Here is a 27,500-nt window from a genome sequence, read left to right as displayed (position 1 = left end):
CTATATTCTACCCACTTCAAGACTCCGCAAAAATATAGAAGCATCAAGAAATGAGCCAATAGGCCCTTTGTAGTTACTTCCATTCTTCCCTTTAACTTACCCAATATTATACTTATTGTTTCATGTTCTGTCTTGTGTTGAAAGTTTGTTTTCACCTCATCCAAAACTGTTGTAACATATCACTTCACCCAAATGCAGGTATAAAATGAAAGCCGTTTAAACTCTGTTTAGTGTTTGCAGGTTATAGTTGTGTGTGTGTAAACTAAAGTCTTTGAAAATGTAATAAGTTATTACGAAACGCGTTCAAGTGTCGCGTCAGACTAGAAATAAAAATGAATTTTGGAGAATTGATTTTTCAATTACCATCAACAGTGAAAAGAAACATAAGAAATATTGAGAAAATTCGTGTTAGAATTATTAATCTTACTTTTTCGGTCATATTTAATAATATATATAGACATACACTGCAGTATACATATAGAGATAAATACACTAACAAGATACATTTAACCATAAAATCACTGACAGGATATATACAACGACAAAGATATACTGACAAAATTGAACTAAGACAGCATAAGGTTGCAAGTGACGCAGCAGCCTAACCAACGTGAAGATCAATAACATCTTTTCACACACATCCTACTCCCGGGACACTGCTGGAGACACGATACCTTCGCATCTATCACACACATCCTACTCCCGGGACACTGCTGGAGACACGATACCTTCGCATCTATCACACACATCCTACTCCCGGGACACTGCTGGAGACACGATACCTTCGCATCTATCACACACATCCTACTCCCAGGACACTGCTGGAGACACGATACCTTCGCATCTATCACACACATCCTACTCCCGGGACACTGCTGGAGACACGATACCTTCGCATCTATCACACACAATATTTCAATACTAATGCATAAAGATGAGGACAGTACTCAAAAAGGGATGCTCCAGCAGATTATGTGTATAACTGCGCAGAACAAAACTACAGCTTATAGCACAATTTCAGTAACGATAATATGAATTGAGAGAGTGGTACATAGTACTACTCTATGATCATTAGGAATCGTTTCAATGAAATGTGTTAGTAATAGGAATATCAAGGTTATTGTAACACATACATGATAATGGTCCCAGGACGGATCGACCGTTGTTTCTCCATTTTCTGATGTGTCGTTTGATTATCAGTAATCTGGATTAAAATCTTCCGAGTTTGTTATGTATTTTAAAGGATCTCTATGATATCAGCCCTGTTGTGCCTGGTTTGTGGTGTTGATAGTCCTCCAGCGGCCCTCAACCGTTCCTGGAATGAGAGCTGACATTTCTGGGATGCATTTTTCCTACTGAGCGTTGAACTTTTTCATTAACAGTTATATGTCCTTTAGGTGTTGAGATTCTTTCAAGGTGCACCAAGAGATGTAGTAGAGGGCGATGTACCTCCCGATACATGTAACAAGTTGTCTGTCTGTATAAGGGTAAATAAGGGTTTGGGAATGTGAGACTTAGGGGAGAGGGGGGGGGGTAAATACAACAGGGCTCCATCATACAAGAGTCCTGTTGTATAATGGAGTCGTTGTTTAGTTTAGTTTTCACCAGCGACGCGACTGGGAACACTCAACACATAGATTCGAACCCTCATCACGGACCTTTTTGGATTTTTTCATTTGATATATCACGTTATTGTGATTTCTGTGAACCATTCACATTGCTAATTAGCATATATATATTTCCGTCTATCCTCCACGAACACAGTGAGAGGTCCGCCACACTACACATAGTGTTATGTGTGTGGGGAGAGTTTGGGAACGGTGGGAGGGTTGTTGTCTTAGATTCAGCTACTGGGAACAAAAAGTTCCAAATAGCACGGGCTATGGTGAGCCCGTAGTGGACTTACCTGGCACAGGAGCGGGGCTGTGTGCTGGGTGGGAGGGTGTACCTGCGGGTATATGAGTTAGCAGCATCGGTGTGAGGCGTGTCCTCCCTCAGGTCAGAACACGTTCCAGCGTCCGCCGGGGTTGACGTCAGCACCTGCCACTCCTCCCCTCCGTCGCGAGTTCTAACCTCACTCTCAACAAACTTATTGTATTCAAGAATGTAATATATACATCACTGGAGAGAGGTAAATGACTACTTAACTCTCGTCTCAAGGAACGCGAGATGTTGGCTCAAACAGTTGAATGACGTCATATAATTCACTTAAATTCACTTGAACGTGTCCAGCGTAGGATGACTAAGTTAATTCCCCAAATTAGAAATCTTTCATATGAAGAAAGATTAACAAAGCTTAAGTTGCATTCACTGGAAAGGCGAAGAGTTAGGGGTGACATGATAGAGGTTTACAAGTGGATGAATGGACATAACCGGGGGGATATTAATAGGGTATTAAAAGTATCAACACAGGACAGAACACGAAACAATGGATATAAATTGGATAAGTTTAGATTTAGGAAAGACTTGGGTAAATACTGGTTCAGTAACAGGGTTGTTGATTTGTGGAACCAATTGCCGCGTAACATTGTGGAGGTGGGGACCCTCGATTGTTTCAAGCACGGGTTGGACAAGTATATGAGTGGGATTGGGTGGTTATAGAATAGGAGCTGCCTCGTATGGGCCAATAGGCCTTCTGCAGTTACCTTTGTTCTTATGTTCTTATGTTCTTATATAGACATTGCATGGCTGGTGACGTGTTGAAACGCCACTGCGCACAGAAGTGAATTTTTTTTCACACTATTTAGAACTAAGAACTAGAGTATGGTAATAGTGACTCGTCTCCATATCAACTATATCGATGATGGTCCTTCGAACGATAATCCGTTTTTTTTTTTCTGAATAGACTCTCAACCCACAGAACCTATAGTGCAGCAGACATCTTTCCCTGGTCTCCTGCCGGAAGCGTAGGACAGATTGTCCTCCACGGGTATCGACGTTGAAGACGAGGACACTGATGGATTGATAAAGATTAAGCCACCCAAGAGGTGGCACGGGCATGAATAGCCCGTAAGTGGTGGCCTTTTTGAGCCATTACCAGTATCAAGAGATGATACTGGAGATCTGTGGAGGTGCGACTGCACCCTGCGTGACGGGAGATGTCTCCCGGACCAAATGGTAACCAAATGGTGACGAGGACACTAAGTATAGCTACTGGGTCTAGGGGGTCACCACCCTCCCAGCGGCTACCTGGGTCCTTCACTCTGCTTCAGGAAGAGGAGGAACGTAGACCACTCATCCTCCAGGGCGGGAGACATAATGGAAGAAGGGGTAGCAGTAGGGCGTGACTCATACAAAACACGTCGCTTTTCACCCGTATGCATTACACAAAGCCAAAAATTGTCGTATTAAAAAGTGGAAGCGGCTGGCGAAAGTGACGTACTGTCCCGTTTTCTGTTTTGGGTCCTCTGGTAGGTTAAGAGAGACCACTTTAAACTGACCGTTTTCTTGACCTTGGGAAACCTAAGGAGGACGAGCTGGGGCTAAAACAGCAGCAGTGTGGAGGACAGTAGAAGGGTCCGTTGAGACAGTGAGGCACAACATTTAACCCATGACATTCAAGACGAGTTATATTTAAGACTTACTCTGGCATCAAGTGCCTGTGTGTGTGTGTGTGTGTATGTTTACCTCATTTCCCAGATCCTAGCAAAGGCATTTGGAGAATATTGCGAGGGATCAATTATTCAATTAAATAAATCCCATCATAATACTGAAATAATACACACACACACACACACACAAGAATGAATGTAAGAATGGTACAAGAATGAAACAACTCTTGTATATATCTCAAAAAAATCTCTCAAAAAACAAAGAGAGCAGAAACAGAGAGACAGACATACCACTTCACCAAAACCCTGGAAACACAAACCGTAACTGTCTCTATTTTTTGCTTGTTACAACTTGAAATAAAGTTGTTACATCTTGGCTTAACGTGTTTATGACGTATTAGAACGTTGTTACAACTTGCTATATTGGTTGTTATAACTGGTTAGGTGTTAAAACTTGTTCGAACGTTGTAGCAACGTCGTAGTTTCGGTGTGTGTTTGGCGGGAATCCATCACAGCTGTTTTACGCTAGTCTGGTAACTGTTATACAGCACAAACTGGTCCATGCGATTGTTTATGTCTATTCTATGGCTCCTTTGATCTTTTCTCACGCAGTCGGCATCATTATCGCATTTTATATCTTAGTCCCGCTAGTGACCACGATTCATGAATGTGCGCTGGCAGCCATGATGTAGGTCCGGGCCGCCCGTCCGCCCACACGCTGCGGGCGGCTCCATGCCTGTGTTGTGGGGCACTCTCAAAGGTCCTGTTGTTCAAGCATGTTTATTGAGACAAGAAAAAATACATCTTTCTTTATTATGCACCCCATACCCATCCCGTGGGCGGTGGTGTAAAGGATTATAGAGGCACATAATCGGTTCAGGAACTGAAAAATACATCTCAAAGGGATATTGTAGCTTAGGCTATTTCATAAGAACATAAGAACATAAGAACAAAGGTAACTGCAGAAGGCCTATTGGCCCATACGAGGCAGCTCCTATTCTATAACCACCCAATCCCACTCATATACTTGTCCAACCCGTGCTTGAAACAATCGAGGGACCCCACCTCCACAATGTTACGCGGCAATTGGTTCCACAAATCAACAACCCTGTTACTGAACCAGTATTTACCCAAGTCTTTCCTAAATCTAAACTTATCCAATTTATATCCATTGTTTCGTGTTCTGTCCTGTGTTGATACTTTTAATACCCTATTAATATCCCCCCGGTTATGTCCATTCATCCACTTGTAAACCTCTATCATGTCACCCCTAACTCTTCGCCTTTCCAGTGAATGCAACTTAAGCTTTGTTAATCTTTCTTCATATGAAAGATTTCTAATTTGGGGAATTAACTTAGTCATCCTACGCTGGACACGTTCAAGTGAATTTATATCCATTCTATAATATGGCGACCAAAACTGAACTGCATAATCTAAATGGGGCCTAACTAGAGCAAGATATAGCTTGAGAACCACACCAGGTGTCTTGTTACTAACGCTGCGATTAATAAATCCAAGTGTCCGATTTGCCTTATTACGAACATTTATGCATTGATCCTTTTGTTTTAAATTCTTACTAATCATAACTCCCAGATCCCTTTCGCAATCCGACTTCGCAATCACAACACCATCTAGCTCGTATCTTGTAACTCTATCATCATTACCTAACCTCAGAACTTTACATTTATCAGCATTAAACTGCATCTGCCAATCCTTTGACCATTTCAAAACCCTATCTAGATCAACTTGAAGTGATAGTGAGTCCTCCTCCGAATTAATTTCCCTACCGATTTTCGTATCATCGGCAAATTTGCAAATGTTGCTACTCAAACCTGAATCTAAATCATTTATATATATTATAAACAACAGAGGTCCCAGGACAGAGCCTTGAGGCACTCCACTTACAACATTTTCCCACTCTGACTTGATTCCATTTATACTAACTCTCTGTTTCCTTTGGTATAGCCATGCCCTAATCCAGCTTAATATAGCACCCCCAATACCATGAGACTCTATTTTTTTAATCAGTCTTTCATGTGGCACTGTATCAAAAGCTTTGCTAAAGTCAAGGTATACAACATCGCAATCCTTACCACTATCAACTGCCTCAACAATGCTAGAATAAAAAGATAACAAATTTGTTAAACATGAACGGCCATTTATAAAACCATGTTGCAACTCAATTATTAATTTATGTTTTTCAAGATGAAGACGAATTTTATTTGCTATTATAGATTCGAGTAACTTTCCCACAATAGACGTTAGGCTAATTGGTCGATAGTTAGACGCAAGTGATCTATCTCCTTTCTTAAAAACTGGTATCACATTAGCAACTTTCCAAAACTCTGGCACTCTGCCTGACTCTATTGATTTATTAAATATGGTTGACAGTGGGTCACAAAGCTCCTCTTTGCATTCTTTAAGCACCCTAGCAAACACTTCATCCGGCCCTGGGGATTTGTTTGGTTTGAGTTTTACTATTTGTTTAAGAACATCCTCCCTGGTAACTGCTAAACTCGTCAACCTGTCCTCGTCCCCACCCACATAGACTTGTTCGGCTGAAGGCATATTGTTAAGTTCCTCTTTAGTAAATACAGATACAAAATATTTATTAAAAATACTACTCATCTCTTCATCACTATCTGTTATTTGACCTGTCTCAGTTTTTAATGGACCTATCCTTTCCCTAGTCTTAGTACGATATAACTGAAAAAATATAACTTTCTATTCCCTTACAGGGTCACTGTTGTTTGGTCCAGCGCGTGATATACTGTAGTAGTTTATTTTAGTTGGTCTTACGACACATGATCTCTCACACACACTCACATCCCCAGGATGTGTGTGTGTGTGAGAGAGAGAGAAATATGCATTATATATCATAGAGGGAAAATAGATAGGAAGTCAGTACATTAGAAAACCGACCGTCAGAAAGGCGGGGTCCAAGAGCTAACAGCTCGATCCTGCAGGCACAAATAGTACATATACACATATTGACAGTTGAAATTGAAATAAGTTTATTGAGGTAAAATACACACAATGGGATGAGGCAGTTGTGAAATTTAGAAATTTTTAAATTTTAATAAAAATTAAATTCAATTTTTTATTAAAAAAATTAAAGAAAATTAAAATTAGAAATCGAAAGGGTAAACAATAAAAGTTATTGGACTAACCCATTGTTCAACCAACGATGTACAAGAATGTAAGAACTCTTGTATATATACAAAATACACAAATAAAATAAAAGAATAAATGCAAAGTTCCAAAGTAATAACACACAGAAAACGAACATAGAGGCATGGGTGCCTCAGAGTGAGAAGCATACAAGCAAATTGAAAAATTATAATTTCAGGTAAATTGTATTTTTTTAATGTGAAAAATGGCGTGATTAAATAAATTAAAAACTATGGGGTCCCGTCCCGGTAGTGCAGTAGGCTTCGTTCTCGACGCACAAGCGAGAATTCCGGGTTCCGGTACAGAAATGTTGGGCACATTTCCTTTCACCTAATGTAACTGTTCATCTAGCAGTACATAGGTACTCAGGAGTTAGCTTGTTGTGGGGTAGTATCCTGGGCGGGGTCAGTAATTCGACCTTTGGGGAATAGGGGGGGGGGACCTCGATATAAGTCTAGCGTGTATGAATACGTCCTGGCTTCCTGTCCCCGACACAGAATTACTACGACTCAGTGTCTAAGTATGAATTACAATAGTTAGTCCTGAAATCTAAGTTTTCTTTCATAAGAAAATGAAAATTGCACTGTAAAGGATTGTATTGTTAAGGAAACTTTTCATATATGTATAGTGGTATGTTATACCATTGTCGAGGACAGGAAGATTGTTAAGATTAAGTATATATGTATATATATTCATCGTGCCCGAAACGCTGCGCGTACTAGTGGCTTTACAAGATTGTAAATACCATGTTATGTATCCTCACAAACCCAATGTACCTTCTTATATATAAATAAATAAATAAATGTGATTACTTAAAATTATTTCGAAAGCATTTATGATATAAATCACGGACCTAACAGCTGTGCCTGCTATGGACTTTGTAAAAATAGTAAATTTATAGCTCTATACAAAAAATACCTCTTCCTGGTACCCATATTTGAGTAATACGAGTGGGCTCATTTGGAGAGCTGTGAACTTACACAGATTATTACCTATCTAATTATAATAAGACTAGACATTTGTTTATGAGAGGCAGTTAGTTCACCAGAGCCACAAAGCACTCATGTCGCCCAGTATAACTCATATAAGTAAACTAATTCCTCACAGCTAATATGTATATACTGAAAAGTTTGTCTCGGAACTAAACATGCAAATATACACCGGTATATCGCATGCACTTGGTATATAAATCCCTAGATACATGCAAACTCACTTAATTTATGTATCGCAATGCTCGAAACTTATTTATAGTGAAATATTTACAGATTCCTAACACGCAAGATTAGTTCAGTTTAAAACACTTAACTCATGTGTTTTTTAACACTGAACAAATTAATAATAACAAATGCACATTTGTATGAGTTTTTCCCTACCAAGTTTTCGTAATATAATTGTATCCCACATTTGATGAACTGATGTTAATATAACTCTTAGCGTTCAGCAGCTCAATTGAACACAATATAAGAGAAAGTCTTGAACACAAGAAATTATGGAATAATTACTCTGACTTTCTATAGTACCTCACGCTTTCATATTCCACTGGATTTAAGTATGTCTGAAACGCGTAGTGATGGATATGCGTATATCTTCACACTGTTAAAGCTTTCCCCGGTGCGTAGGGCTTACTTACCCAGCCAGTGGATCCTTGTATTACGTAACAGTGTCATATTTTTGATAGAATAGTACAATGTATGATGATGGGGGGAGTACAATATATGTGAGCGCACAGCAACGGTACAGTGGAGCTGTGAGCGCCCACCAAAGGTGTAGTGACGCTGTAGGTACACTTAAATGGTAGTGACGATATGCGCGCACATCAATGGTACAGGAGCATCAGTAGCACGTAACAGTCACACACACACTGTCACGCATTCTCTTACCAGCGACTTTCGCTTTCTGTGGCGCAACTGAGGAGGACATTTTGAAGGAGCTGAGGCCATATTTAGAAGAGATGACGGACGAGAGAGAGAGATGCCTAGCGAAGACGCAGCTAAGTGTTACAAGAGGAAGAGTTTTAGCATAAATCATGATGACACAGCACATAGAAACACGCAAGGATAATTATCAGCATAAATTGCTATGCTTAACAGTACTTGGAAGAGCTAGGAGGACGGGCAATGAACTGGGAGATGAAAACAGAGTGAAGGAATAATGCCAAAACGCTTCTTGGACCTCGGGACTCGAACACTAACCTTGCAAGAAGCGAGGCGGTAACTAAACAGACTAGTCCAAGTGGAAGTGGTAGAAACACGTAAGAGAGCGAGCATATTAAAATGACCACCACCATTCCACCACTACTGAGGCGTAGAGCGTTGCGCTCTCTCGTCCACTTTCTCTTTCAGTCAAGACAGAATGGTCAGTTGAATAAAATTTGGCTAGGTTACTCCTAGCTGACAGAAATGATTAAAGAAAATGGGAATGAGGATGCTTAAGAAATGGAAGAAAGATGTCTATATGGACCATGTCTATAAAATAGAATGTCGGATTGTTTGTTTGTCTGTCCAATGTTGGAGACCTCATTAAACTTTGCAGAGTGACTGGATGGGAGGGTGGGATTATCATGGGTGGGTCGGTGCCGGTTCCATTACCCCTGGAAGCCTATTTCCATTTTAAAGGCTTTCATGACGACCTCCATGAAGTTAGCGGAGAATTTAGATGACATGTAAATATTATGTTCTGATGATATACTGTATTTGCATTCTTGGGGCTCCCAACACATATATGGTGGAATCATTTTGTTTATTTAGATCTCCAGGTACCCTAGCTAGTTAGCAATATACATATGGTATTAATTGTTTGATATAATTCGAAAATGGAATTACAAAGAAGTGGTCGAGATGTTAAGGGAATAGGGAGTAAATAAAGAGGGAATTAATGAGGAGGAAGGAAGGAAGGAGTGAAGAGGGAGAAGGGAAGGAGTAGATGAGGTGGAGGAAGGGAGAGGATATATAGGGAGGAAGTAAGAAGAGGATAGGGAGGAAGGAACGAGAGGATAGGGAGGAATGAAGGAGAGGATAGGGTGGGAGGGAGAGGGAGGAGGTGCACAGGTCGTAGGGTTTGACCCAAACTTTCACTCTGGGAGCCCGGGGCTGAACCTCTCGGGCGTGCTAGAGTACAACACCTCCACTCATCTACTCTCGCTTTCACTCGGCGTCACACAATATTTGGTAGCTTACTAATGCTAGTGTCTCTTGTGATCTACTGCTGCGTGATAAACAGTGATGAAGCGGGTGTTTCATGGGACTGCGTTTACCGGCATTATTTAGTACACTTTCTCTATGTGATTAGCGGTTGCTTTCAGAGCGGCCTCCACTATTTTTGAGTTATAAAAGCTCTTTCGTTTTACACTATCAAACGCAACGTAGTAAGTCATACAACAAGAGCAACCAATATATATAATTCTTACCAATTTAGGTTATGGCAACCCAAATGACCTAATAGACCTGCTATGACAACGAAAATGAACTATTAAGCCTACCGCCGATTAAATTTTTCGATATTGTACCCTTAATTACCAGCATAAGTGCGTTCACACCCTAATGTACTTTTATGCATATAAATAAATAAATAAAAATGAATGGTCCTTTACGCAAATATACGCATATAATACGCAAATATCTTGTACCATCTAGGAGGCGAAAAAACACTATATATATTACGAAATCTTTCCATTTTTATTGTTTCGACGTTTCGTCAGCAATGTGACATTCTTCAGGAGTACATTATGCTGCACTAACACAACAAAACGACGGGCTCACCATAGCCCGTGCTACTTGGAACTTTTTGTTCCAGGTAGCGAATCAATTAAACAACAACAACAACGACAATACTGAATTTACAAGGAGAAAACTAGATATTTAGTTAAAACTAGAAAGGTTTAGTTAAACTTTTTAGTTAAAAAGTTAAATTTAGTTTAATACAAGAACCATTGTATTAAATTGAAGTGGAAATGGAAATATTTGTTTTAATTATGAGGCTGACGTTCAAGGGAGGACGCTCCCAGCAGCGGAAAAAGCCTCATATTGTCTTCACGAAATAACAAAGAAAAAACCGGCTTACACTTAACATGCCTTAGCGATTCATATAGCAAAATAAAATAAAATTTTTGCTCTTACACACACTATATAGTAATTTAATATCAAGTTATTAGTACGTTGCCGTCTAGTTAAGAAAATAATTACTGTGTATCATATGATTGCGTCATTTAGCCATAAAAGCTCAGTTAAAGTACAAATATATTCGATTTCATTACATATATTATAATACAGAAGATTAAACGTATTTACATTTCACTAGAGATTGGTTTCAACATATACAGTGATCGTATGTAAGAAAGTTCATGTTTTGAGCACAAACAAAACGACCTCAAAAATTTTATATCAACCAAATTTAATACTGATTAATGTAATTTAGGATGAACTTATGGCTATATATCGTCATTTAGGTACGTTTGTAGGATCAACCCAAGTGCCCATATGACCTTTAACTAAATGAACTCTCGGTAATATTGTCACTTACGTACCTTTCTGCGATCATTCCATCACTAATGACCTTCAGAAAACTGTTAGTCTGTGTTGCAGAACGTTTTCTTTTTCCAGTTAGTAAATAGCACAGATAACACACAGAAATCACAATAGCGTGATGCATCAAATGAACAAATGATGCACAGATGTCTGGGCCTCAGCCGACCATCTCTGATGACCTGCTTCATCGGCTCACCCGCTCATTCCTTCTCTTTTATTTTGAGCTCGAAATGGTATATATATTGTTCCATCTCACCAGCTATGTAAATGTTATATATTGTTCCATCTCACCAGCTATGTAAATGTTATATATTGTTCCATCTCACCAGCTATGTAAATGTTATATATTGTTCCATCTCACCAGCTATGTAAATGTTATATATTGTTCCATCTCACCAGCTATGTAAATGTTATATATTGTTCCATCTCACCAGCTATGTAAATGTTATATATTGTTCCATCTCACCAGCTACGTAAATGTTATATATTGTTCCATCTCTCCTGCTATTTAAATGCTATATATTGTTCCATCTCTCCTGCTATTTAAATGCTATATATTGTTAGCTCTCCAACTATGTAAATGTTATATATATTTTGTATCTCTCAAGCCAAATATATAGTTCATGGAATGATTCATACAACCGTGTGAACGTTTCAACCCGTCCTCGACTCAAGTCCATTACATCCAGCGGTCAACCCCACAGACGCAGTCATAAATTTTAACATGCTGTTCATTCAAAACGGGAATTTTCTCAAGTATAAATTTATATCATAATATATTAGCATATTGTGTATATATAGGCATAGGTTAGGTTAGGTTAGGTGTTTAGGTTCTGTTGGCGATTATTTGTATTTGTAGTACGTGGGTGAAGCATTTATAGCGTTGTGATTCGAACAAAAATCGTCAGTGAAGCACTTGTTCCGGAAGTGTTCGAACGTCAGCAGTTGTGAGTCGTATGTAAACCGTTTTTCATTCATAAACAGGGGGTTTGGCGGGTGCATGGCATCACTTTTGGATCTTTGTTTGGAGGACGGGCTGTTCAAAACAAACAATCGTCCAACAGCCCGTCCTCCAAACAAAGAACCAAAAGTGATTCCATGCACCCGCTAAATCCCCTATTTATGAATGAAAAACGGTTTACACACGACTCACAACTGCTGACGTTCGAACATATCCGGAACAAGTGTTTCACTGACGAATTTTGTTCGAACCACAACGCTATAAATGCTTCACCAACGTACTACAAATACAAATAATCGCCAACAGAACCTAAACAAAAACAAACCTAACCTAACCTATGCCTATATATGCACAATATGCTAATATATTATAATATTAATTTATACTTGAGAAAATTCCCGTTTTGAATGAACAGCATGTTAAAATTTATGAATGCGTCTGTGGGGTCGACCGCTGGATGTATTGGACTTGAGTCGAGGACGGGTTGAATAATCGCCAACAGAACCTAAACACCTAACATAACCAATGCCTAAATATGCACGATATGCTAATATATAATAATACTAACGTATATTTGATAAAATTCTTGTTTTGAATGAGCAGCATTTTAAAATTTATGAATATGTCTGTGGGGTCGACCGCTGGATGGAATGGACTTAGTCTGAGACGGGTTGTCCAAATAATACAACTGTTTGAACTATATAACAGTCCAAACCACAAGCAATATCAAATGAAACGATCCTGTTGAAAGAGCAACAAACACCCCATACTGGATTACATTGCACTACACCAAACGTCGCTACGAAACCGTTCTCAACAAAGCATAAAATGGAAATAGACGCTTCCACACATCATGCGCGTATAAAGGTGTTATAGAGATTAGCGCCACAATCATCGTGTAACGGATAAAAACGTTTAGATACCATCTACAAGAGCGGACGAACTCTGCAGGATTTGTTGATTTGCTGGGCTTATCAGGCTTTCCGGCTGGGTAGAAGAGGGGGTGGTGGGGGGGGGGGGGGCTGGCTTGTGTGTGTCACATGTGGGGGGAGGTGCTCGAGGGAGGGGAAAAGAGAAATTTCCTCATGTGAGAGAGGGCGCCGAGTGAATGAAATCCGCCACATGTGTCCTGGCAGCCTAGCGAGCTGCACACCCACAGTACTGACGACGTCGACATCGCACGTGATTTATCTCTGCTCTCACCTCCATCACAAAGTTGAAGGGCTCAGATGCACTGACGGGCTGTCATCCTCGCTCTGAAATCAATCACAACTCATCGGGAAATCTGTTGTAACTTCATATCCTCCGAATCCTGAAGAATAATCCACGTTGTTGGGTCTGCACAGCACCTCTCTCTGCCTCCCACGAAATACTGGAGTTGCTCGGTCGTCGCATCTCGTCTCTTGGCTGCCCCAACCTTGGTGATTATCTGAGCTTCCTGCTGGCCAAGTAGGTGGTGTGTTTTACCACTGGGTGTGGTGTGGATGGTGTGTTTTACCACTGGGTGTGGTGTAGGTGGTGTGTTTTACCACTGGGTGTGGTGTGGGTGGTGTGTTTTACCACTGGGTGTGGTGTGGATGGTGTGTTTTACCACAGGGTGTGGTGTGGGTGGTGTGTTTTACCACTGGGTGTGGTGTGGGTGGTGTGTTTTACCACTGGGTGTGGTGTGTTTTACCACTGGGTGTGGTGTGGATGGTGTGTTTTACCACAGGGTGTGGTGTGGGTGGTGTGTTTTACCACTGGGTGTGGTGTGGGTGGTGTGTTTTACCACTGGGTGTGGTGTGGATGGTGTGTTTTACCACAGGGTGTGGTGTGGGTGGTGTGTTTTACCACTGGGTGTGGTGTGGGTGGTGTGTTTTACCACTGGGTGTGGTGTGGGTGGTGTGTTTTACCTGTATGTGTAGGTGTTTTGTTAAATAATAATAATAATAATACAAACTAGAGAATTTTCAGGCACAACGTTAATGAATTAACGTTGATCCAACGTTCATTAACCGTCGATCACACGTTATTTAGACGCTAAATTCAACAGTCATTAAACGTTGATCCGATCATTGATTAAACTTCTGGAGCGGCGATGACCGTTAATTGAGAATGTTTTTCCAGTTGGGTTGCTAGGTAGGGAGGGGTGTGAATACCATATATTGCTCTCGGCGACTTCATAGGTACTCACCTAATTGTGCTTGCGGGGGTTGAGCTTTGGCTCTTTGGTCCCGCCTCTCAACTGTCAATCAACTGGTGTACAGATTCCTGAGCCTACTGGGCTCTATCATACCTACATTTGAAACTGTGTATGGAGTCAGCCTCCACCACATCACTTCCTAGTGCATTCCATTTATTAACTACTCTGACACTGAAAAAATTCTTTCTAACGTCTCTGTGGCTCATCTGGGTACTAAGTTTCCACCTGTGTCCCCTTGTTCGTGTCCCACCCGTGCTGAATAAGGTGTGTGTGTATGTGTGTACGTGGGTGTAGGGGTGTACGTGTGGGTGTGGGTGTGTACGTGGGTGTGGGGATGTACGTGGGTGTAGTTGTATGTACAGTTTAAGAGCTTGGAAATGGCGAAGAGGAGGAGAGGGGGATCATTCTCAACCCAAAACAAACTTGTAGCGCTGCGGAGCTCCCCTAAACCGTTTAATGAAGACAAGTACTGTGCAGCCATGATTGAGAAGAAGATGTAGAGGTTTCGCAAGTTGACATGGTTGATGAATCCTGGAGTCACGGGTTTGTTGTGGCCGAAAATGTTGGAGGATAAAAAAATATACCAAGTGGGCACCCTATCGACAGGGTATACGCTATTTAAATAGAAAAATTAAATTACAATGAAATTATTTAATTAATAAATATATAAACAGCAACAATAATAATATTAAAATGAAAAAAAGAATTACTATACATATAATAATGTTAATGATAATAGCTATAAATTTGTGTTATTTTCGAATGTAAAGAAGCCTAGAATGTTCTGGCTATAGTACCCCGGCGTATTAGCTAGGCGGTGAGAGAGAGAGAGAGAGAGAGAGATAGAGAAAGAGTAGAGAGAGAGAGAGAGAGAGAGATAGAGAAAGAGTAGAGAGAGAGAAAAAGGAGGTAGTGGAAGGGTTACCCCTTAGGTGGGGAAGGATAGGCTGTACATACGACAGGAAATTCTCCCTCTGTGGGCTGGTGGCGTACCCTGCTAAGCTCAATTCCTCACCTCATTCATACATTTCTCACCCGTAGCGGAAGTTTCTCATAACAATCGGAAGCGTTTGACTCTTGCGATGGAGGTGCTCTCCTCGACCTCATTTTATTCATTTTAACAACACCAAATTGCTTACTTTATTCTGAAGTTCTTCAGTCGATCGGAAAATGGCAATTCCTGTTGGAAGCTCAACTTTAATCTCATTACCGCCCCTAATCCCCCATCGTCATTACCACCCCTGATTCACACCTTCTTCGCCTTCAGCTTGCTTGGACTGAAAGGAATTAATAATGTATCTTAAGAACTTTAGCAGTTTGGCCAGGATCGTCTGTAAGTCTCCACTGCTGTGATTAGTTTCATTTGTTTTACATTATCTGCAAACATTGATAAGTAGATGAGATTTAATTATAGATTAATTAACAACCGATGCCTCTGTTCACTTAGCAATAAATAGGTACCTTCGTTGTTCACGAAAGTCGTGAACAACTTCTTTAATATTTCACCACCTATGAATTTAAAAGCGATTCTGAAGTTGTAAAGCGTAGCGTATGCTCCTCATACAAATGTCCTTTATGTGTTCCACTAGTGACAGTCTACTATCCAAAACCACTTTTAGATCTCTTTCTTTGTCAGAGTTCTTGAATGCCTTTCCACTTAATTTGCAGGATGGGTGTGTGACCTATTTTCACCTGTTCCACATTCCATAACATGGCACGTCTAGGTTATTTTGAAGGGCATGATAATGGTCTCTTATCTTCCCTAATAGCTTAGCATCACCAGCAAACTTGTTCATATAATTCTGTATTCTTTCTGGTAGATCATTTATTTAGACGATGAACATTACTGGTGAAAGAACTGAACCCTGTGGTACTCCATAAGTAACATTCCTCCAGTCTGATACATTGTGTGTATTTACTATTTGTGTCTGCAGAGTCGAGCTATTAGCTCTTGTACCCCGCTTTTCTAACCAATCTATATATCCTCTATTATGTCTACTACATATATTTGTAGTGTGCGCGTGTGTTTCACAAAGATAGACAGAGACATAGTTGAAGAGCTCCCCATCTCTTATATACCGGTCAAACTATACACAAGTTACATCAAACAGGTAGCAAGAGGCTGATTGTCCAAACCCCCCAGACGCCATACCAGCCGTAGGAACGAGGTGCTATGCTTCACCTACCACTGTGACCTGTCAGCCATAAAACCCCCAAGATTTGCTCATGACCTCTGACCCTTGAGCCCTAAGGGTTGCTCTTATTGTGACCCACTTCACAAGGTGCAGACTGACATGTTTCTCTGTTTCTTCACACACACACACACACACACACACACACACACACACACACACACACACACACACACACACACACACACACACACACACACACACACACACACACTTTCGTCAGTATGTGTATCAGGCAAAATTTATACAGCAATATTTTCCCCACCAAACACAATGTAGCCACAATGTTCGTTTGACGTCATTTCAACGTTTAGTTGACATCAATATATCGTTTGTTTGACGTCAGTACATTTGTTTGACTTCAGTATAACGTTTGTTTGCCGTCATTACAACGTTTGTTTGACGGTAATACAACATTTGTTTGATATGATTACGACGTTTATTTGACGTCTTTAGGTTGTTTCATGACTGTAGTTTAGTCAAACTAACGATGTGGTTACGACGTGCGGGTATTGGGGTGAGTACCAGCGTCCAGTGGCGTCATACTAGCCCTTTCCCACACACACTGACGCCTTCACCTCCCGGTTTTTTTTTGAGATATATACAAGAGTTGTTACATTCTTGTACAACCAACCAGTCGTTGATCTCACAGCTCCTATACAAGTAGCCTCATCTAACTGATAGTTAGGCTCGCTAGTTAGACTAGATAGTTAGGCTGTTAATGGTACACAGTGTTAGTTATGGTCTTGTGAAAGGGGGGATAATCCTGCCTCGTTTCCAGTAACTTTTTTCTTGTTAGATTATCTTTTGTTATGCTTATTATCGAGGCTTTTCAGTGATGATGACTAAGAAAGTGGAAGGGACATTCATGCTCACATACATACACAGACAGGCATATACACACTCATACAAACAGAAGGAAATACACACATTCAAAAATGCTCATATTCAGAAATACAAGCTCACAGAGAGACATACTCACACGCTTCCCTCGTTATCGTTGATAAGACTAATGCAACTGCATAAGTGGTGTTATCGTACATCTGCTCATTTGAAGCCTCACCTTAGAAACTCATTTATTTATTAACCCTCCTTTTAGTTTTTTGGAATATACTTTATTTAATGTCAAGGGGTGATTTCTTTTCACGAGTATTTACACGTTGAAGGAACATGTTTCAAACGTGTGAATCACCCTAGAAGGGAAGGGAGGGAATTATCAGGGGAAAACGCCAAGCCAATTCGACTATATAGCACTGGGAAGGGGTCAGGATAAGGATTAGGGATGGGACGGGGGGGGGGAAGGAAATGGTGCCCAACCACATGGACGGTCGGGGATTGAACGCCGACCTGCATGAAGCAAGACCGTCGCTCTACCGTTCAGCCCAAGTGGTTGGGCACTCAGCCTAGAAATTAATGACTGCTGATGGAGTGATGTTCTCGGGAAAGGCAAGGTCAGTATTAGGCTGTTGATGGCTGAGCGCCTTGTGTAGTGGCTGCCGGCGTCTTCTTGTTCACGATGTTTAACTAGGTGAGAAACCTTGAGAACATTTTCTTATACCACAAGGCACTGATGTACTGATCAGTCCAACCAGAAGGGATCAAGTCTGAGTCTTTCCTGTTCTCTACCTTCTCGTCCAGAATTCAGGTAAATGATACGGTCAAGCCGTCTAGGAGAACGATGCGTACTCAAGATGGATGCGAACTTGTGTTTCAGTTAAGATTTTGTAAACAGTGCTCTCTCACGCTTACTCTCTTTCTCTGTCTCTGTCTGTCTGTCTGTCTGTCTGTCTGTCTGTCTGTCTGTCTGTCTGTCTGTCTGTCTGTCTGTCTGTCTGTCTGTCTGTCTGTCTGTCTCTCTCTCTCTCTCTCTCTCTCTCTCTCTCTCTCTCTCTCTCTCTCTCTCTCTCTCTCTCTCTCTCTCTCTCTCTCTCTCTCTCTCTCTCTCTCTCTCTCTTTCTCTCTCAAAACACTACCTCACCTCCCCATTCTGACCCCCCCCCCTCACTTTCACTGTCATGTCACCTCAATGACTAACGGGAGGAGGGAAATGGTGGAGGGGGGAGGGAGATGGGGGGGGGTGAGGGGGTGAAGGGGGTCAAAGACCACCTTTCACTTCCTCAACTGGTCAGAAAATGTCGACATTTTAGGTATCGTATGATTTTTTCCATGTGTCTCCCGTGTGCAGTCAGAAAGCCAGATACATATATTAATGTGTTGCGATGTTACATAACAGACGATTGTCGAAAGATATTCATGTCCAATACGTGTTTAATAAGTCTCTCTTTTTATATTATTTCATTCGTAAGGAATTGACACACACACGCACACATCTTATCTTTCTTTCTTAGACTTATCTTTCTCTACCTTTCCCTCCTCTCTCCATCCCTCACCCCCAACCTCCTCCCTACTCTCCCCCTCCCTCCCTCCCTCCCTCTCTGAACATATAATTCAGGTAAACACACAACCTAGCCACAATGTTCTTTATACTAGTGTTACTTTGATACAACGTTGCAACGACGTAGTTAAAACAAACTTTGTGTAAATGTGGATGTTATGAACAAGTGAAAACATTTATAAAACTTTCTGGTAACGAAAACCTTCTTAAAGAGGAGCATTGGGGGGCCCCGAGCCCGACTGGTTTATGATAATCCCATACCACCCATGTTTCATCTTGAAATGTTGGATGAGGCTACTAACTCTAAGCGTCTGGGGCCAAATTCACGAAGCAATTACGCAAGCACTTACGAACCTGTACATCTTTTCTCAATCTTTGGCGGCTTTGTTTACAATTATTAAAACAGTTAATGAGCTCGGAAGCACCAGGAGGCTGTTTATAACAATAACAACAGTTGATTGGCAAGTTTTCATGCTTGTAAACTGTTTAATAAATGTAACCAAAACCGTCAAAGATTGAGCAAAAATGTACACGTTCGTAAGTACTTGCGTAATTGCTTCGTGAATCTGGCCACTGGCCTCCAACCCTGGACAGAGAGAAATATTTTGTTTATATAGATGAATACAGAGTATGGGATGAATAATACTGAGTCTTTAATGAATTTCCTCGTTGAGGCTTCATTATGCACCATAATACTAGACTTTCTACCCTGAGGAGCAGCTCAGCTTGGGCGGGGCGGCGTCATACTCTATATATCTTGTCATGGTAGGCTAGGCGGAGGAGGGCGGGGCTCGCGTCGCCTCCCCCTCCATACTTTCCCGCAAATTGCTTTACCTGATTAACGTGATTTACCTGAGAGCCAGTAACCCCAGTGGTCTCGACGCGGACAGGAAGCCGGCGGCTTGTCCAACGTCCCCCCCCCCCTCTCCCCTCCATTTGTCCTGTTGATCTTTTCTAGGTATATTTTAAAACTCAACACAGGTTTGGCAGATACGGCTTCGGCGGGTAGGCGGTTCCATGGGTTAATAACCCTTTAATGTCAAACGAGTTTATATTGACCAGACTACACACTAGAAGGTGAAGGGACGACGACGTTTCGGTCCGTCCTGGACCATTCCCAAGTCGAATCGACTTGAGAATGGTCCAGGACGGACCGAAACGTCGTCGTCCCTTCACCTTCTAGTGTGTGGTCTGGTCAACATAATTTAGCCACGTTATTGTGACTCATCGCCTGCAAACGAGTTTATATTTAGTACTTAGATTTTTTGATACAAACAAGATGAAATTGTAAAGCAATAAAAAGCAGATTTGGAAGTTCTTTCTAACATGTCTTGACTCATTTGTGTCTCCAAAATTACATGTATGATGGCCCCCTTTGTTCGGCTGTTCCTGGTTTTGAACATTAATTATTTGTCTACTTTCGTAACTCACCTTAGACTCTTTAATGTCGTTCTCATGTCCCACTATGCTTTTGATCCTCTAGTGTTGCGAGGCCTAGTTCCTTGCGTTTTTCTTCGTAGTTCAAGTCCGTCAGCTCAGGAACGTTGCCTTGTGTGTGTGTGTGTTCATGTGGGCCAATTATTGAATACTAGAGGATGAACCAGGCATGTTCATTCCTTAACCACTTTCCCTACCCTTCACCACCTTCCCTACCCTTCACCACCTTCCCTACCCTTCACCACCTTCCCTACCCTTCACCACCTTCCCCACAATTCATCACCTTCACTACCCTTCACCTTCCTTACCATTCACCACCTTCCCTACTCTTCACCACCTTCCCTACCATTTACAAATTTATTCTTTACCATTTTCCCATACTGTAATTTTACTCTAACTTGATATATCACATTAAATGACCTAAATACTAAATATATTGAATACAGATCTGTTTCTCGGACACCTGTAGCTGTAGTCTAATTTACTGTGTTTTGTTTTGCAGATGGTGCGGCTGCTGTGTTGCTGATATGAGAGTCTACGCAATGTGGGCGTCGGTGCTGGTGTGGGCGTCGTTGCCCACCGCCCACGCCCTCATGATCAAGGAGGAGCCTCAGGTGGATACGGAACTATACATGGCGCCCGCCTCCTACACCCGCAAGGACGGCAAGGCCCTCCCAAGCACCATAATCATCTCTAAACCCCTCGGTATCCGGACATCACCCGCCAAGAATACCGAGTCTCCGGTCGTGTTCTCCATCGCCTCCGAGGAGGAAGACGACGATGACTCGCGTGACGGCTCCCTCGGCCTTCAGCCCAACATCAAGTTCTACAAGATCGAGTGCACGAGTGGACGGTCTTGCACGTCTATCATCCCATCCAGGTCCATCTCCCACGACAGGATCACCGCCATGGACAGAACCACCGCCAGGCCATTCACTGACGAAGACATCAAGAACTACCTAAAGCAGTTTAGTCTTAAAAATGGGTTTCCCTACACCGACGACTATGAATCAAGTGGCACTCCCAAGTCGCCTGAGGAGAGCGAGGAGTCGAGACACTTAGTGGAGACTGATGATACCCTCGACCATGAGACCCAAAGGGCCTTCGGCACCACCCACTTCAACAGGCCTGGTTTCTGGCCCGGTTCAGCCCACCGACCACGCCCGTCGAAGGGCCAAGTGTTCAAATATGAACAGTATTTCCCGAGTGAAATAAATCATCCAGCAGGTGTGAGCGCCCCCGAAAGAAGACCCCCATTCAACTGGGACAAAATTTCGGAATCTTTTCCACCGAGGAACCCAACGAAGGAGTGGCAGAATGCGCGACCCTTGGGCCATAGACCTAGTGACAAACATTCCCGTCCTCAGCACTATCAGCCCAGCCAACTCTCCAGGCCCCACCAGTCCTCACGTCCTTATCCGGAGTACGACAGTAACGACCAAAGTGACCATTTTCCCTTCGACTCGCCTGAGTTTTCCTCTGTGACGACGGTTCGACCTGCGCCTTACGAAGGTGTGTGGAAACGCTATAGCACGTCGACCATTTCCCAGCACGACAAGGACACCGGAGAGTGGGTCAAGATCTCAACAAGCAACACCGATCTTGACCAGGGAGTGTTCAAGCGGCCGTCCAATATCCCGGATAAACTGTCGGAAACGACTCATCAGGCCAAGGCCAGCCTGACGGTGCTTGGACTCAGCGAGCGTCGACCACATTCTGCCTTCAGCGCCCGCCTCCCTCACGGCACCCGTGTGATGGAGGTGCCCAGTGCCCTGCCTGGTAGGCCTCCCGCACTAATCGAGACAGACGGTAGTAACGTGGCCAAGACGGAGGGTCTGCCGGGGACCAGCCCGAGGGACACGACATCCTCCTCCTCTGTCTCGTTCACTTCCGTCTCCCCAACGGGACTTGCCCAAGTGAGTGTTCCTTTCTCTCTCATCTCCACTAACTCCCTCAATAAGGAACCCTCATCCAGCACCACCACCACCACTACCTCCACCACCACAACTACTACCACTACCACTACTCCTCCCCCACCTCCCCCTACTACTACAACTACCACAACCACCACTACCACCACCACTACTAAAAAGCCCCAACCAGCGGAAGAACTATCATTTTTTGACAATCCTTTTGCGGTGATGGCGGCCGTGGGTGCCGGCCTTGTTCCCGCCACTTTTGCTGCCCTCCTGCCGGCGTTCGTGGGCAGACGCCGCAGACGGTCGGTCGCCGCTCCGGACGGCGCTCTCAAGGACACAGCGAGAATAAACGTGGAGGAACTGGGCGTGAGGGTCCAACGGGCGTTGCGACGCCTCTACCGACAGAGATAACCAGTCATCACTACCTGACGCAGACGGTACCGTCATCACTCACTGCTGATGTAATCTTCTACCCCCTGACACTGACCTACAGACAGCATGACCTTCCTGGCCACCATTACACGACCTTGCTGACTACGACTGCACAATTCACCAGGGCTAGAGCGCAAGAACAACCCTTCAGGAGTAGTTCTCAGTTGCACTCAGTAGAAGCTGTACGCTCTACCTGCTTCCATCCCCCACTAAACTCATTCCTAGATCCTAGACCAAATATTACGCTAATCAAAATATCTACTTACCAGATGTCAATGGTAAAACAGTGCAGTGTGTTGTGAAGCTGTTGGATATGAAAGATGAGGTGTCCTACCCACTAATACAACTTTGACTCTTAAAATCCATATTTACAGCACAATATTGTATTGCAGTTGTTATTTAGTAGAAAAGCACCATTGATGAAACCCATAGTGAGTTTGACTACAGTTACAGATGTCTTATTCATCTAAGAAACAAGTATATTTTTGATAAGTTGATAAGTCAGTGAATCAGAGGTTAAAGGTTGTAAAGTAACTTTAGTCATGTGATTGACCCTTAAATAGTGTTAAAGTAGACTTAAAATATTTTAGTTATAAAACATTTTCGTTTCTAAATAATTTTTTAAGGTGATTTTTTTCACATATAAATTCTTGCCATTAATATTTTTCTATGAATATATATATATATATATATATATATATATATGTCGTACCTAATAGCCAGAATCCACTTCTCAGCCTACTATGCAAGGCCCGATTTGCCTAATAAGCCAAGTTTTCCTTAATTAATATATTTTCTCTAATTTTTTTCTTATGAAATGATAAAGCTACCCATTTCATTATGTTTGAGGACATTTTTTTTAATTGGAGTTAAAATTAACGTAGATATATGACCGAACTTAACCAACCCTACCTAACCTAACCTAACCTATCTCTATAGGTTAGGTTAGGTTAGGTAGCCGAAAAAGTTAGGTTAGGTTAGGTTAGGTAGGTTAGGTTGTCGAAAAACAATTAATTCATGAAAACTTGGCTTATTAGGCAAATCGGGCCTTGCATAGTAGGCTGAGAAGAGCGTTCTGGCTACTAGGTACGACATATATATATATATATATATATATATATATATATATATATATATATATATATATATATATATATATATATATATATATATATATATATAATCATTTGTCAAGAACGACTTGATTGTACTTGCTTATACTAAACCAATTATCTTTCTTCATTTACAGAGCAGCACTCCCTTCAGAGTAAGAGGTAAATTTATTATGCAACAGTAAGCCAAATACACTGTTCACGTATGCTAGCTGTGCTGCAATGACTGTGAAGTATGCTGACTATACTACAAGGAGCTTCTAAGAGTGCTGAGTTTACTTCAAGGAAATCTGGTTATTTAAGTAAACTAAATGTTCAAGGTAATTATCAGGTGAAACCAGATGGCAAGTGTACTATTAATTAGGTATACTGGTGACCCTTCTGGGTGTCTGATTCGAGCATACAGAGTGAAATGAAAAATCTTTTCTCGATCAGTTTCGTTCGAAACATAGGTAGTTGAAAATGTCTGTAAAATTGTATTGATTTTCTGTAATATTGACAGTATATACATGTGTATATATATATATATATATATATATATATATATATATATATATATATATATATATATATATATATATATATATATATATATATATATATATATATATATATATATATATATATATATATGTCGTACCTAGTAGCCAGAACTCACTTCTCAGCCTACTATTCAAGGCCCGATTTGCCTAATAAGCCTAGTTTTCCTGAATTAATATTTTTACTATAATTTTTTTCTTATGAAATGATAAAGCTTCCCTTTTCACTATGTATGAGGTCAATTTATTTTTATTGGAGTTAAAATTAACGTAGATATATGACCGAACCTAACCAACCCTACCTAACCTAACCTAACCTATATATATATAGGTAAGGTTAGGTTAGGTAGCCAAAAAAAGCTAGGTTAGGTTAGGTTAGGTAGGTTAGGTAGACGAAAAAACATTAATTCATGAAAACTTGGCTTATTAGGCAAATCGGGCCTTGTATAGTAGGCTGAGAAGTGAGTTCTGGCTACTAGGTACATATATATATATATATATATATATATATATATATATATATATATATATATATATATATATATATATATAATATATATATATATATATATATAATATATATATATATATATATATATATATATATATATATATATATATATATATATATATATATATATATATATTATAGGATATAATGTTTTTAACATAATTTTTGTTATACATTCACTAGTTATGTTTGAACTCACAAGATTGTTTATTATTTGTTGTTGTATTTGTTTTGATTTGTTGTATATTTGTATAATAGTTTGTAATGGTTTTAATTGTTATTTTTAATATTTGAAGAGTCTTGTATTATTGTTCCCAATTCTAGCCTCTCCAGTCTATTTCATGTATCTCATTTGAATAATAAAAGTTTTAATGTAGTGCTTTTAAACATGTAATTATTTCTCCCTAAGTATTGTGTGTTGTTTGTATTCTACAACTTAATTTGTATTTAAATTCTAAACTTTATTTTCAAGTCATTGTTCACATATTCTGTGGAATAAAGTTCCGTAATCTGTAGAATTTATAAGTTTTTATATATTTGATGTTAACTTTGCTAGTGTGTTTGCTAAAGTTTTTTGTTTGACATTTTTGTGTTAATTTTTATGTTTGAAATTTGTAGCTTTTTTAGTTTATAAATTTTAAGTTGTTTAGTAGTGTTTGACAGTTGTTTAACTCTTTAAACTGAAACACAGAACCTTGCAGAGCATGTTACCTCCAGGGATTTACAGAGTACATACCTCCAGGACTTTATAGAGTACATACCTCCAGGGCTTTATAGGGTACATACCTCCAGGGCTTTATAGAGTACATACCTCCAGGGCTTTATAGAGTATATACCTCCAGGGTTTTACAGAGTACATACCTCCAGGGCTTTATAGAGTACATACCTCCAGGGTTTTACAGAGTACATACCTCCAGGGCTTTATAGAGTACATACCTCCAGGGCTTTACAGAGTACAAAGGTAAATATTAAGATAATCTGCGAAGTGACGGCGTTTTAATATTTAACAGTAACTGACTAAGGTATCCACCCCGTGTACCCGCAAATCATTCTTGCAAGACGCTCTGTGAAAGTTTGTAGAAAGCGTCAATAGATGTCAGTATTCTGGTGGTATATTGCATTGTTTCAGCGACTCACACGTCTTAAGGTTATTTGAAGGAGATCTTTCCCATCTTTCCTCTATGGACTGTGGAGCACCGCTAGTGTGTGTGTGTTAGTGCTTGTTGATCCGAGGTGTTTAGTATGTATGTAATGTAAGTAGTGTATGTGTTGACTAGTTACGTGATATTTAAGGTTGATATAACCATTTACTGTATTGTTCCACAATTGCACTTCTCTGCTGACGCCTTGAGGTAATGATGGTAATATTTGTATGCGTTTCTATATTTTATTTCATTCTACATCGATATCATATTAATATTCAGAATTTAGTGTAATATACTTAATAATAAACATAAGTTAATTGTTCTAGTCAACTGGAGTATTAAAAATTATTGTAATTTATAAATAAAAATCATCAGTAGGTTGACATTTTAGATCTAGGATATACTAATAACGATAAGTAATTACAGTAGCCTATTTAAGTAGTGCAGTGGTTACATAAAATTAACTGTAGTTTTGTACATGAATAATGCAGTAGTAATAGAGGTTATTACTTGAATAATGCCCGACACAAATACTGGAAACCGTTGGTTGGAGACTGAACTTAAGTGCAATGCCTGAATCACCAATAAGGTTCTTACAGGCGAAATGTTTTCTTTAACGAAGCCTATAGTTCTGTTTCTCCTCACCGTCGCCAGCACTGTCTTTCAGTCACCTTCTGTCCTCACAACTGGCCAAGTGCTCGTTAATGTGATAGCCGCTCCCTTCTTTATGGATGACAAAATAATTTACTTTACGCTATTTTAAGTTTACTAATTCAAACGTTCAAACTTGTCTTGAATTTACTAATATATACGTTCAAACTTGTCTTGAGCCGTTCGATCGTCACTCAACAGTTTGTTGACATTTGAAACACGTTAACCTACTGTAGGCCAAACTATTCACAAAATAACTATAATATAAATATTCATTTATTTTTATGAAAATACGGGTTTGATTACTCAGCATTAAACAACTTGCCAAATGTGCGTTTCGGGAGGGCTTAGATTAACTTGGGTAGCTATAGCCTATGGACGAGTTGTTATTCAACTAATGTCAGAATCGCAAACTTAAAACTTAACCCAAAAAATGGAGTAGTCATTGTTAGTAATATTCTTAAGTACCGTAAGTTGAAGTACCTGTAGGTATCTTTAACGTCACTGATATACTCTAAAGTAACATCAAGATGCTACTCGTTTTTCAAAAGATTCAATGTGAGACAAGATGAGGCGCGCTAGGACCTCTGCTGTTTTGTCGTCAAGGTGGTGTGTTGACACCTTCCTGCCGCCATAGCCGCCTCCCCCGTGACTCGTGTGGTGGTGGTGGTGGCTGAAACCGAGGCTCTTCCCGGAGGCCAGGAAGTAGCTAAGCAAGATGAAGAATAAGGGAATGAAGCACAGAAGCAAGACAGCCGGGGTTTCTTTGATGGCACTCG

General features: G+C 40.7%; 2 protein-coding genes across 4 annotated transcripts in view; one reads left to right on the top strand and one right to left on the bottom strand.

Moving 5' to 3' along the window:
• The first annotated feature begins 13,286 nt into the window (after nucleotides 1–13,286).
• LOC123771866 (uncharacterized) lies at nucleotides 13,287–24,370 on the top strand. 3 transcript variants are annotated; one of them, XM_069324343.1, is made up of 3 exons: nucleotides 13,287–13,627; nucleotides 20,915–22,768; nucleotides 24,013–24,370. In XM_069324343.1, the coding sequence occupies exon 2, from the start codon at nucleotides 20,940–20,942 to the stop codon at nucleotides 22,740–22,742; it is 1,803 nt and encodes a 600-aa protein (XP_069180444.1). In that variant the 5' UTR covers nucleotides 13,287–13,627; nucleotides 20,915–20,939; the 3' UTR covers nucleotides 22,743–22,768; nucleotides 24,013–24,370. The 3 variants fall into 3 exon arrangements, with proteins under 3 accessions (XP_069180444.1, XP_069180445.1, XP_069180442.1); XM_069324344.1 differs by having other exon boundaries at nucleotides 13,287–13,655; nucleotides 20,915–22,328; XM_069324341.1 differs by having other exon boundaries at nucleotides 13,287–13,655.
• A 1,922-nt stretch (nucleotides 24,371–26,292) lies between these two features.
• The window catches only part of LOC123769772 (ataxin-2 homolog), a 14,061-nt gene continuing 12,853 nt past the window's right edge, over nucleotides 26,293–27,500 (bottom strand). The window contains exon 6 of the mRNA XM_069324340.1: nucleotides 26,293–27,500. This exon is cut by the window's right edge and continues 921 nt beyond it. Coding sequence (XP_069180441.1) covers nucleotides 27,247–27,500 — 254 coding nt within the window. The 3' untranslated portion in view covers nucleotides 26,293–27,246.

This window comes from Procambarus clarkii, chromosome 14, assembly GCF_040958095.1.
Source record: "Procambarus clarkii isolate CNS0578487 chromosome 14, FALCON_Pclarkii_2.0, whole genome shotgun sequence".
Classification (NCBI taxonomy): Eukaryota; Metazoa; Arthropoda; class Malacostraca; order Decapoda; family Cambaridae; genus Procambarus; species Procambarus clarkii.
This window is presented reverse-complemented; position numbering and strand designations above follow the sequence as displayed.